Source organism: Aptenodytes forsteri, unplaced genomic scaffold (genome assembly GCF_000699145.1).
Source record: "Aptenodytes forsteri isolate BGI_AS27 unplaced genomic scaffold, ASM69914v1 Scaffold96, whole genome shotgun sequence".
Taxonomy (NCBI): Eukaryota; Metazoa; Chordata; class Aves; order Sphenisciformes; family Spheniscidae; genus Aptenodytes; species Aptenodytes forsteri.
The window spans coordinates 8,646,958-8,659,306 of NW_008795029.1; the positions used below are offsets into that span (position 1 = coordinate 8,646,958).

A 12,349-nucleotide genomic window follows, 5' to 3' on the forward strand; every position below is an offset into this window, starting at 1 on the left:
CATCCCATTGACTTCAGGTTTTAGATCTGCATTTTCTCTGACTTACACAAAACACTTTTTTAAACAAGGGTGCTGAGAAATCCCGATTTCAAAAAAACTAGTTAGGATTGTGTACTTGTTTGGGCTGGGATAGAGTTAGTTTTCTTCATAGCCGCTTGTATGGTGCTGTGTTTTGGATTTGTGACCAAAACAGTATTGATGACACGGAGATGTTTTAGCTATTGCTGAGCAGTGCTTGCACAGCGTCAAGGCCTTTTCTGTTTCCCACCCTGCCCTGCCAGTGAGTAGCCTGGGGGTGCACAAGCAGCTGGGAGGAGACACAGGCACAGCTGACCCCAACTGACCAAAGGGATGTCCCACACCATATGACGCTGTGCTCAGCAATAAAAGCTGGGGGAAGAAGGAGAAAGGGAGGGACGTTCGGAATGATGATGTTTGTCTTCCCAAGTCACCGTTAAGCGTGATGAAGCCCTGCTTTCCTGGAGATGGCTGAACACCTGCCTCCTGATGGAAATCAGTGAATGAATTCCTTATTCTGCTTTGCTTTACTGATTAGCCTGTCTTTATCTCAACCCACGAGTTTTCTCATTTTTATCCTTCTGATTCTTTCCCCTATCCTGCTGAGGGGAGTAAGCGAGCGGCTGTGTGGGGCTGAGCTGCCTAGCAGGGTTAACCTACAACAGAGTGCTAAGTGGCAATAATACCGTATCATTTACAACACCAAGCACTTAAAAGCATGAATGGTAAAAACATCAGAATTCATACTCTGACTACTCAGGAATAATTCATTTTCATTAGATAAGGGCAAAGGGATGGCATTGTGACCAATATTAAGAAAACTATGTTGCAACGCAGAACTTCCTTCTCTGAGAGAGTACAACAGATTGCTAAGTGGCAATAATACCATATCATTTACAACACCAAGCACTTAAAAGCATGAATGGTAAAAACATCAGAATTCATACTCTGACTACTCAGGAATAATTCATTTTCATTAGATAAGGGCAAAGGGATGGCATTGTGACCAATATTAAGAAAACTATGTTGCAACGCAGAACTTCCTTCTCTGAGAGAGACGAGGATATGGGAGTAACCACAGTACAAGCTGAGAAGAACCAGGACATGTTTTAGCTGAGTAGAGAAAGAAGGCGGCCATCTCCCACGTATATGAGACTGGAAGAATCTGCAGGGTCAGGAAATATGAAGACTTTTATGAGAGGCAACAACTGAAGATGCAAGGTTATGGCCTGAAATGACATGGCAAATGGCTATTCTCCACAGTGACTGAGAAAGGTGCAATAGGGAGAGTTTGTGGGAAGAGATGAAGAAATTTGCTTCAGTCATGAGGAGCTCACTGAGGTGGTGACCAGACATTTCCAAGGAGACATCAGTTTGTGTTTTCAGCTTGAATGGAAGTGGATAAGTCTGGATCAGAAACGGACTTGTGAATTTCAGCACAGAGACAGCAGTTGAATTGGTGCCCTGCAGGCAGTAGGTCAGGTAGGTTAAGGAAGGGATGGAGTCTCTGAGATCTGTTTGAGGAGAAATCAATGGAGAAATTGGCACGAGCAATGCCAGTGGAATTGTAGCAGGCAGCCCAGCACCGAGTCAGAGATGAACTCCAGGCAGCAAAAGTAAACAGCACTCTCAGTGTGCTTACAGATAAGAGGGAGAAGGGGGGTGAGATGGTAGTTGTGGAGGCAAGCAGGTTCGATGCATGTTTTCAAGGCGGAGAGATTAAACACACATCTGTTTTGAGAGGAGGGAGAAGCCAAGGCAAATGACAATGTACAGAGGAGGAGAAAAAGAGGTAAGCAAGCACCAAGGAGAGGAGAAGATGGAATAACTTGTTCCACTTAACACTTGCATCCGTTTTGCAGATCAAAACTGCACTAATTTGGGAAGCAGTTTATATAATCCATAAAAACACATTTTATTAGCTTTTTTTTGCTTTGAATCACTGACTTCTAAAGAATGAGAACAGTCATAAATGCTATTGTCTCCACAGGCAGCAATTTGGAAATAGAAGATGCATGGTTACATGATAAGTGTATTTTCTTCATTAAAAATGTTTGCAAATCAGGTTTAAAATAAGGGAAAAATAACTTGAAAATATTCTGCACTTCAGAAAATAATAAAATGTCTTCTTATTTTCCCCTGGTAGGCCACACAATGCAGATTACTTTATGCAGGAAGCTAAACGGAAGAAGCATAAAGCAGATGCAATGGTGAGAACATTTTCTTTCCAGTTATGTTGCTCCAAATTATTTTTGTAATGCAGTTTCTTCATCAGTGCAGTATTGCTGGGGTAATTATAAAATCTATTATAAGGATGGCTAGGCTTGTTAAATTAAGAAATGTTTGTATAATCAGATGTTCATAGCCCAATAAACTATGACTTAACAAATAATGACTTACCGAGATAAAGGCCTGGATAAATAAAACTTTCCACTTATTCCTTTGCTTTAATTAGTAACTATAGTAATGGAGGCTGCACAAGGGATCTACATACCTATCTTCTCAGTTTAACTAGCTGGCTAGGTCCTATAATTGCATTCCCAAATTTGGTCTGGTGGCTGAGGTATTAGTACTTTTTTTAAAGAGCTTTGGCTCTTCAGTGCCAAAAGAATCCTGGTTTCATGGCAGACCTCTCCTAACGTAATCAGAAGCACACAAGGAATCTGTGTAACCCTAGAGGAACACGTTGCACACAAAGGACTGTTGCAGCAAAGAGATTCTTGGCCCTGGCTGTGACCTGTCTAAAAATGTAGCCGGTAAGACCCACTTGAAAAAGGGGAATCTGAGGTTATATGGAGCACTAAAGAGATGCTTGTCTTCCCAAACAAATGGGTGCAATGAAGTACGCAGTGCTCCAGGAGAGCTCTGCTTAGCCGTCTCTCAGCTTTCTCCAAGGCTACGTTTGTCCAGCACTATGAATAAGCTAGCACAGCTTCTTCACGTATTGCACCTGCAATATATGGGGTGGGACCCTGCATTAATATGGCTGGCTTGCAGGCGGGAGTAGCTGCAGTCCTGCCTTGCTCTGTCAGACAGACACTTTGTTGTCACAGCAGCAGGAAACAAGAAAGGTAGCTCAGAGCCTCTGTTTCTTCACCTCTTTTTCTCAGCTGTGCAGAATGTAAAAAAGCCAAGGAAGCAGAAGCAGGCCCTTAATTTAGGACACTAACACCGAGTTTTACACTCTACCTGAGTTTATTAGCGCAAATTTCCATGGTTTATTCAGTTCCATATTGCTCTAAAGTGAGTCTTAAATCAGAAAAAAATGTGGAGAAGTACAAATGGTGCATTTTAGTGTGTTGCTTTAAACAGAATGGAAAAAATCACTTACTATGCAAAGGAAATTCTTAGCCTGAAGAGAAATGGTTTTATGGTAGACTCCCAGAAACAGGAGGTGCGAGCATTATTCTCTGCTCTGCTACAAGTTTCCTGCATGAGAGTCACTTAGGCACAGCTTAAATAGCCTCCCATCAGTGTTAGGTGATTGAAACATCCTTCACATTCAGCTTCCGTACACAGTGGACCAGCACCTTACTTACACCTTGTGAATCACTCTTTGCAGGTACTTCCTCTCCCTCATTGACTGTGTAGGGATCCTGGAGGAATTGCCATATTGCCAAAGTGCCTCCAGGCACTTTGAATCACCTTGCTGGGCTCGATAGCTCCTACTTTGGCCCTGCAATACCTAACATAGGCACTTAGAGTGAGCAGCCTGAAAATTACTCTAAGTCTCTCTGCTCCTTAGTCCCCCATCTGTGAAATTGGGATAATAGCACCTCCACCCGCACAAGAGCACCGGGGAGAGAAATATAATAAAAAGTTTGTGAAGTTCTCTGGTATGATCGCAATGGGAGTCATATAAGAACCTAAAATAGAGTGAAGCCAGTGTGCCATTCCAAAGTTACTATTTAAAATCTTTATCCCTCGGAAAAGAATAAGGTCCATTAACCTTTCACTGTGTGCATCAGATTTCAACCAAATGCATCCAGTCCATTAATGGGCTTTATGTACCACAGGAGTTCTGACTGAAGGAAAGAGAAGTCAGGACAGAGAGGTATTAGTATGACTCACCTCTATCCACATCAAAAACGAACTTCTGAGAGCAGATAAGTGGTATGTAAGTGTACACATATGAACATTATGTGCACATTTGCATATACACCGTCGTTGAGGACATATATGTACGTATATGTGTATAAGTACACAAATACACACACAGAGTCAAAGAAGTACTGAAAATAGGAGAAGAAATGGGGCAAGGAAGAAGGATGGCAGGAGAAGCTGAGGGAGCAGAGCAGTCCCTGAAAGAGGAGGAGGATATAGAAAGCAAATTCCTGACAAGAGGAGGCTGTGGTCAAGCAGGGCTGAAAATGGTAGGGATAAAGAAGACATGAGAACAGAGATGAGCCTTTGAATAAGAGAGACAGTAGTCAAAGTATTATTTCTGATTCTCTTAGTTCACAATAATCATTACCTTCGTTGAGTGATGAAAAACTACATTTGCAAACGTATGTGAAACCCTTTTTAATGAAAGCTGGAACAAAAGGCCTGATGAGTTTGTGGAATTTCCAGCACTTGGAAGAGCTTTGACAAAGATCAGGAATGTCGTAGGCAGAGCTGATCCTTCTTTGGACACAAGAGTGTGGACCAAATAGCATTCTGTAGCCTTCTTCAGCTCTACTTTCTGTATCTTATGATTTTCACTGATGCACAGGGTTTGATGGGTTTTAGTTTTCTTGAAGGAAAATTTGTGAATCTGAAGATATACCAACTTGCGTCAAGTTTACAATTGATGTTGAGAAAATCCCATCAAATATAACCATATCTTGATGATTACACTATTTCTCTGTGTCCTTATTTTTTTCCTCTAGGTGGAAAAGTTTGGAAAGGCACTGAATTATGCAGAAGCAGCACTATCGTTTATTGAGTGTGGAAATGCAATGGAACAAGGCCCAATGGAATCTAAATCCCCTTATACAATGTATTCAGAAACAGTTGAACTCATCAGGTAGGAAGGGAAGAGATGACCTCAGGGGTTACTCTGTTTGTGCAAACATGCTCATCTACATCATCACATAATTCCCTAGATACAGTAGAAGGGGAGAAATGAGGTCCTCCCAAATGCCTGGTCAGTCATATGTAATATGTATGTATCATCTGTGATTTCTATGGAAATTAAATCAGGAAACTGTGTAGAATGCAAAAAAAACCCCAAAGCTTTTCATATTACTTGAGTTGCAAATTACTTCAAGAGTTTCATGGTATAAGTCCCGTGCTACTCAAAAGGGAAAAATAATAATACATAATACCAAAACATTCTCATGGAGTGCTAGTTTGCAAAATGTTGCAACATGTTTAAGACTGCAGTTTAATGGTTGCCTGAAAGAAGATGTGAACAGTGATAGAAAAATGGTCACTCAAGGTCCATGTGGTGTGTATGCTCCTACTGTAGCCAGTGGAGTCCCAAAAGCAGTCCAGCTCACACTAAAGCAGACCCCTATACTTAGTCACCTTCATTGCTCTCCAAACAGGACAGTCTAGAATTCCGTCCCACCCTCAAGTCCCTGTGAAGGAAGTTTGTCTCTTAAGTCCTTTCCTCCTTTATAGTTGGTACTAATAGTTAACATCATTGACAGTGTCGGTAGAGAACACAAAGGTCATAGTTGGTACTAATAGTTAACATCATTTACAGTGTCGGTAGAGAACACAAAGGTCAAAATCATCCCAGCAGCTGAGTGACTCTCTCTGCAAGAGAGCGAGCCCGGCCACACTAGGAGAGAAAGCCGCACTGCTAGTGCACAGTCAACCACGCAGCTCTTGTCAGGACTAAGTTCATAGGAAGTAAAACATTTTAATTGTTAATCATATTCACAATGGAGCAAAGCTTCTGAAACACCTGCATTCTTTTGGACTTAGTGTTGATGCAATGATTTCCTCGCATGTTAACAATTCCATTGGCATTTTATTCCACTTAGGGCTGTCTTCTCATGCATTTCAGTGGATTGAGGCCAGCTTTCTAACTGGAAGGTTATTAAACAAAATCAAAGGTTTTTTTCAGTAAGAAATAGTACATCCCATCTCCGCAATTCTTCCCTTCTTCTTTTCAAAAGGCAGAAAGCTCTTTCTTTGTCTGCCCTGTCTTTTCTCATGATGGTAAATATACGGTCCTAACTCTGGAAATGAATTTTGCTTGCAGATCCATAGCTTTCAATAGCGTGTGTAGCTGTGGTTGTGTTGTAGTGTGAATTGCTGTTGATCTCACTTGCTGCAGCTCAGAAAAATAGGTGGTTTACTAGGTATGCCTGTTGAAACAAAACGTTCATGCTGAATCTTTGCACAGGTACCAGGATTAAAGTTTGAAGGCAAAGATAAGAAAAAACACAAGCAGCTAATTATGGGGAACAGGTATTTTTCTGGAAGCGAGCCCAGAAGTGCTGTGTGTTGTCCTAACCTTGTCCATTGTTCACATATTCAGCTGGAAGCTGAGATTTCCAGAAACTAATTTGTGATTGCATAGCACATACACTCTTGAAACAACAGTGCTACCTCTGTGGATGTTTAATATTTATAGAATTTGAATGTAATGTCATATGAGCAAAAATAGCTCTGAGCCGCATGTTCCCCCTCTGCTGTGCTCTGCTTGGAGGAGCAAATCTGCGTAGACACGCTCAGAACTGGCAGGGTGAGGGCAGCACCAGCTTCAAGGCAGGCCGTCTGTCTTCAAACGCTGTGGAAACCTTTCTGCATAAATTCTGTGTAACTGGGTCTCCACAGCAGCAGAAGTTATTGTGGTAGGACAGCATCACCTCGCCAGCTAGGCTCCCCTCTGGATTGACGGAGTTCAAGGGAGTTACTGCTGTTTAAAGAGTGCGGGGAGGCACTGCTAATGGCAAAATAGCTCTGAAACACAACCAGAAAAAGCACATGTATGTCTGGTAACTTGAGCAAATATGTATAAGGGGGCAGATCAAATGACATCGGCCAGCTTAGCGCTCTGATCAGTAATATAAAGCTGTCTCGGTTAACTCACATTGGCTTTTTTCCTTTTGCTTAAGGTATGCAGTGAGACTAAAAACCCACTCAGGCCCCAACGCCACGCCAGAAGACAAACAGCTGGCAGCATTATGGTTAGTAGATCAAGATTTCCTCAAAAGGCTTCTTTTCTGCAGTGAGCCAGTTCTTGAAAATCAGATGCTGGATGCAGCCAGACAGGATTATGTTGTCTATTGAAATTAAGAGAATACTTTCTGCTCCGGGAGGGTCCAGCCCTTGTATCACTGTACCAGGTCTGCATTCTGTCTCTGTAAATAAGCAATTCATACTTATTGAGTGTGGCAGGTCAGCTACGGTGCGTCAGCATAATTAATTTTTAAATGCCTGATGGTTTGTTGTTTTTATGAGTGATGTACTTTTGTACCAATAGCTCGGTAATTTCTTTTGTGGCTGACATTTTAGGCTCAATAATCGTATATTATATTTATGTTATATGAAGGGAGATACAGGGATGGTGATAATTAAGCCTCTTGGATTACCTTCTAAATTGAGATTTCTAGATATATACGCACGCACCCTAGATTCTATAGGATGGTTGCTGATTGCTAGTAAAATAATCAAACGTTATTAAAATCGAATTTTAATTTAGTATCTATGTAGCTAATACATAAAATACCTATTACATGGTTACTGATTCTCAGTAAGTGGACATTTACAATCAGCAAGTGTGTTTTTAACATCTATTAACCATCTGTTAAAAATCCAAATTAAATGCATCTTTAGCCTCCATAAATAAGGAGTCCTAATTAATCATTTGTATAAAAAAGAACAAAATACTGAGAGATGCAATTTTTTTTTCCTCAATGCCCTTTCTTTGTCACCGGCTTGCTGTGCCACCGGGAGGAGCCCAGAATGCATTCACGGCAGTTGCTTTAAAAACGCTTAGGTGGGAAAACGACTAAGGAACGGTTAAAAAAAAAAAACAACAAACCCAAAACCCATAAAGCCACGTTCCGGAGGGTGGCTCAGAACTGCCGGAGCGCTCCGGCGTGCGCGGAGCCGCATCCGAATTGGCGGAGCCGCCCGGGCGGAGCCGCCGCATCTGTCGCAGCGGAAAGGTCAGAGCGAGGGAAAGCAGACGGTGCCTTCTCCGGGCGGCGAGTAGCAACTCCGAACGCACCCTCTGCCAGCCAGCGGCACCCGTTGCCTACGCGCCGTACCTGTGAAGGCGACAGAGCGAGAGTTACGGCGCTCTGCGAGGCCGCCCGGCTCCGCTTCTCCTAAGGAGAGGCTGCCCTCCAGCGGCCGAAGGCAGAAAGTCACCTCCTGCCCGCGGGACGGGAGGCGAACGGGCTGGGAAACCCTGGCTGGGACTTTTTTCCAAGAGAGATTTGCTAATTCGAGGGGTTTGCTGAGGTTCGGGCAGCTCCTGGGCGCGGGGAGGCGGGGGGCGCCCTGCGCTTCCAAACTCAAGGCACCTTCTGCTGCTTCAGGTTGGCTCGGAGACCGAATACTGCTTTTAAAAATAAGGCCTCTGCTGCCAAAGGAAAAGCAAAACACGCCAGATTTTTGCTTCGAAAGCTGTGTTACCGACGGGCAATCCCACACTTGCCAATCAAAAAGCTTGCTGGGAAGAGGTGGTGGTGATTCTTGATTTGCAAAATAGACCAGCGCACCTAAAGCCAATAGCAAAGGAAAGAGTTTGTGTGTCCTGAATGCTGATTATCAGTTATTGTGATGTATCATTATTGTTAACAGCTATTACTCTCATCTAATTACATAGCATTAAAGGTGTGCGGCTCTCTGCAGACTAATGAGGAGCACGGGGTCAGACAGTTCCAGTACAGCACGTTGAGTTTTTCAGCCCACTGCTGGTTTCCCCTGGGGAACAAATCAGGCAGGTGGCCTAGGAACAACCTCCAGGCTCCAACACAATCTCCATTCTGGTTTCCCACTGAGGACCGTGGTCAGTGAAATGTGGGCAGGTCCGAGGTTTCCCTGTTTCCCAGCTATCTCCAGCTGCTGGAAGAGACCACTGGTGTACACAAAATACACCCATTATAACTCTAGTTAATTATACAGGCTCCGGGCTGTTGTAATAAAGTCCCGGGATAAGACACCCCAAAAGGCTGCTTTTGCATTTACAAAAAGAAATTTAAAAAAAATGCATATGTTGGGTTCCAGGCCTGTAATGACCTTTTCACGGGAGAGGCCTTTGGTCAATTGTGCAGACTTCGACTCAGAGTCAAGGCCTGGGAACCCAAACCTGCAAACCCTTCTGAGTATAGTTTGTTTAGTACCTCACTGGTAGCATTTGTCAGTGGCTGTAACACCTAGCCTTGCTCATGAATCCATGGCAAAGTGTGAAGTACTGTAAACAAATGGTGATAAAAACTGTAAGCAAGGTGTTGTCAGCCTTCCACTCTGCGTTAGTTTGAGAATTAAAGATAATTAATTGGGATTTCTGTTCAGGGGGCACGCTTTACCTTCTGCTCTCCCTTTTGTTCTAGTTACCGCTGCCTGGCCCTTCTGTACTGGAGGATGTTCCGACTCAAGAGAGACCATGCAGTCAAGTATTCGAAAGCGCTTATTGAGTATTTCAAGGTGCATTCTTTGTGACATGTTTTTAGATCAGTGTGTCATTATAGGAAGTACAGCATCTTACTAAAACAGTAGCTGTGCTGGGCTTAGTTCTTCCCCTGTGAAGTCAGTAGAGTTTTACCACAGACTCCCATGGCAACGCCTGATCTCTAGTCAGTTCTGTTGTCTTCACAAGGGCCCCTCTTTGCAAAATGCACACCGTGTCCCTTCATGAAGGATGCGAAATTTATTATTGTACTAACAAACAGGTATTTTCAGATTATTCTTGGTCGATTGTCTAGCGCTATCCAGCTCTGTTGCAAATAGGTTTTGCAGATTTTGCTCTAAGAATCCCCTCCAGGATTACACTTCCCACTAGACTACCTGTGAGTTGAAGACTTTGATCTAGATCAGTCCTCAGCTGCAGGGCTTCCACTTAGCAGCATCGATAGGTAGGACAGTGCAGTGGGACATGTTCTTACCCAAGGAACTGGCAAACAGCCCACGCTGCCTTCAGTGAGAGCTGTACGAAAGCATCAGAGGGCAACCAAACCGCCTGCCATGTACTTGACACGGTACTGCTGGCTTCCCCTTCCTCCTTTGCTTTGCCTGCTACTCCATCTGTTTTCCACTCTCTGCCAGGTCCAAACCCTGGTTATTTTGAATAAGACAGGAAGTCATTCAAAGTATTTTAATATATTTTATTTGGCAGGCAACCTTTCTCTGGAAAGTATCTCAGGAAAAAAGCCTTTCAGGTGGAGCTCACCTAGCAGTCAGTCCATCCAGCATTTCATCTCCAAACACAAAACTAGCCTTTATCTTTCTAATTAAAAAAATAATACGTACATACAAGTACATATGTACAAGCTTTACAAAGTACAAGCTTTAAAACAAACTCTTTTGGGGGACCTGAACAGCCATTTGTCTTTGAACACAGGCTCCTCTGTTGGTTGTTTGTTTTGCAGTTGGGAGGTACCTTGAAATGAAAAACATCCATCCTTTGACATTTTGTTAATAAAAAAATTCAAATACAAGCACGAATGCTCATGACCAGATTCTGAACACATGAAGACAGTGAAGGAAATTGACAGATCCGTTATTGTCAAACTGAAATTGAAGTCCCTGTAATTGCTTCTAAAAATTTAGCAATATATAATTCAACACATTATGTTTCTCTAACAATGACTTGATTTCAGGGAAAAGAAATATGTGCCTATTACAGCACTTTATTTTTCTTTACCAGTTCAGAGAATACCTGCATTAAGAACAGGATGGTCAGGCTCTCAACCATGTAAAATGTCTACTAGCAGACAGAAACTGTTTCACAGCAAACATAAAATGGACTTACACTCTGCTATAGCCAAGATGAGCTTGTTTTTTTGCAGAGCTCCTGCTGATATAATGATAGCGTAGTTTCACATTAGAAAGTATTCTCACCTTTGAAAGTAAAAATGGAAAAAAAAAAAACATTTGCTATAATTTTTAGTGGAAAACAAGCCAATTCTCTACTCATTTCATATTTAGTATCTAACAGCAATCAAAACCAAGTGACGTGAAATGCTGACTGCATTAGGAACTTCCACATATATATCAATAAAAGAAAGATTTTAAACCTTGTCACATGCATTTGCAGGGAAAATTAGATACACTTTTCTTTTAGAAAAGACAAAATGATTATTTAAATCTCATTTTAAGTATTTTATTTCCATTATAAAAAAAATCAATGCAGTGGAGAATTAGAAAGAAGCTACAGATATTCAGGGGCCCGACGCATTTGAGAGCATGAAGAAACCAGGAGAATGGGTAGCAGTAAGCAAAGTGGGATAAGAGATGGTCCCTTACAACATTACACTCTTTAGAATCCTTACCCCCACCTTTCTGGTGCAGAACTGGGAGGAGGCTGGAGTAATATACCTAAAACATGAGAAAAAAGGTGTGGGAAGTTGTACAGTAAGGCAGAGGCTGATTACATTTACAGCGGAAGTATCCTTGACTCCACTTCGATTTTCATATTTTCCTGCCTCCAACTCTGTAAGTAAATAACATGTACTCAGTTTCCATTACACTAGAAAGATGAAGGCCAGTAGTTCTGAGACAGATCAGAAAACAAAAGCAAAAAAAAAAAAGAAACTATTCTGTGAAAGGAGCAAATGCCGAGGATTCCCAGGTTGGTTCTATTTAGGATGGTAAATGAGAACTTTTCCTTTTTTTCCTTTCACACCTTAGCCCTTTCTGCCAAAAGAAAAAGAAAACCCATTGAAGGATGAACCCCCTGTGGGACACTCCAAAGCTTGTTTTTCATACCACTTACCTGGGATGTAGAAGGCCCAGTGTCAAAATGCAGGAAGAATGCCAGGGCACATACAACACTGATGTGATCACTGCTGAAATACAGCCAATGTTGGTGTGCACATGAAAGATGTGAGAACACAAGAAGCAGTTCAGAGGACAGGTCAAAACTGAGAAAACAAACTTTTTGAAGAGAGGCTCGGGAGATGCGTCCAGCTTACTGCAGAACAGGTTAAGAGGGGATGTGATCATTATGTATATGGAAACAGAGCTGATAATACCAGGTGACACGCAGTTTTGCTGGCACTGGTCCAACAAAATCCAAAAGCTAGCACTGAAGTTAAGAAAATTCAGTCTTTGAAACCCTGAAACAGAATCTGTTTTCCTAACTGTGAGGCCTGCTAAACATTATAGAATCATAGAATCATAGAATCATTGAGGTTGGAAAAGACCTCTAAGATCGAGTCCA

General features: G+C 42.3%; 1 protein-coding gene across 1 annotated transcript in view; it reads left to right on the forward strand.

Annotated features, from left to right (window-relative positions):
• The window catches only part of AFF3 (AF4/FMR2 family member 3), a 345,664-nt gene that overhangs the window by 329,344 nt on the left and 3,971 nt on the right, over nt 1–12,349 (forward strand). Inside the window, 4 exon segments of the mRNA XM_019471217.1 lie at nt 2,165–2,228; nt 4,890–5,026; nt 7,074–7,145; nt 9,522–9,615. Of these exon segments, the coding sequence (XP_019326762.1) occupies nt 2,165–2,228; nt 4,890–5,026; nt 7,074–7,145; nt 9,522–9,615 (367 nt within the window).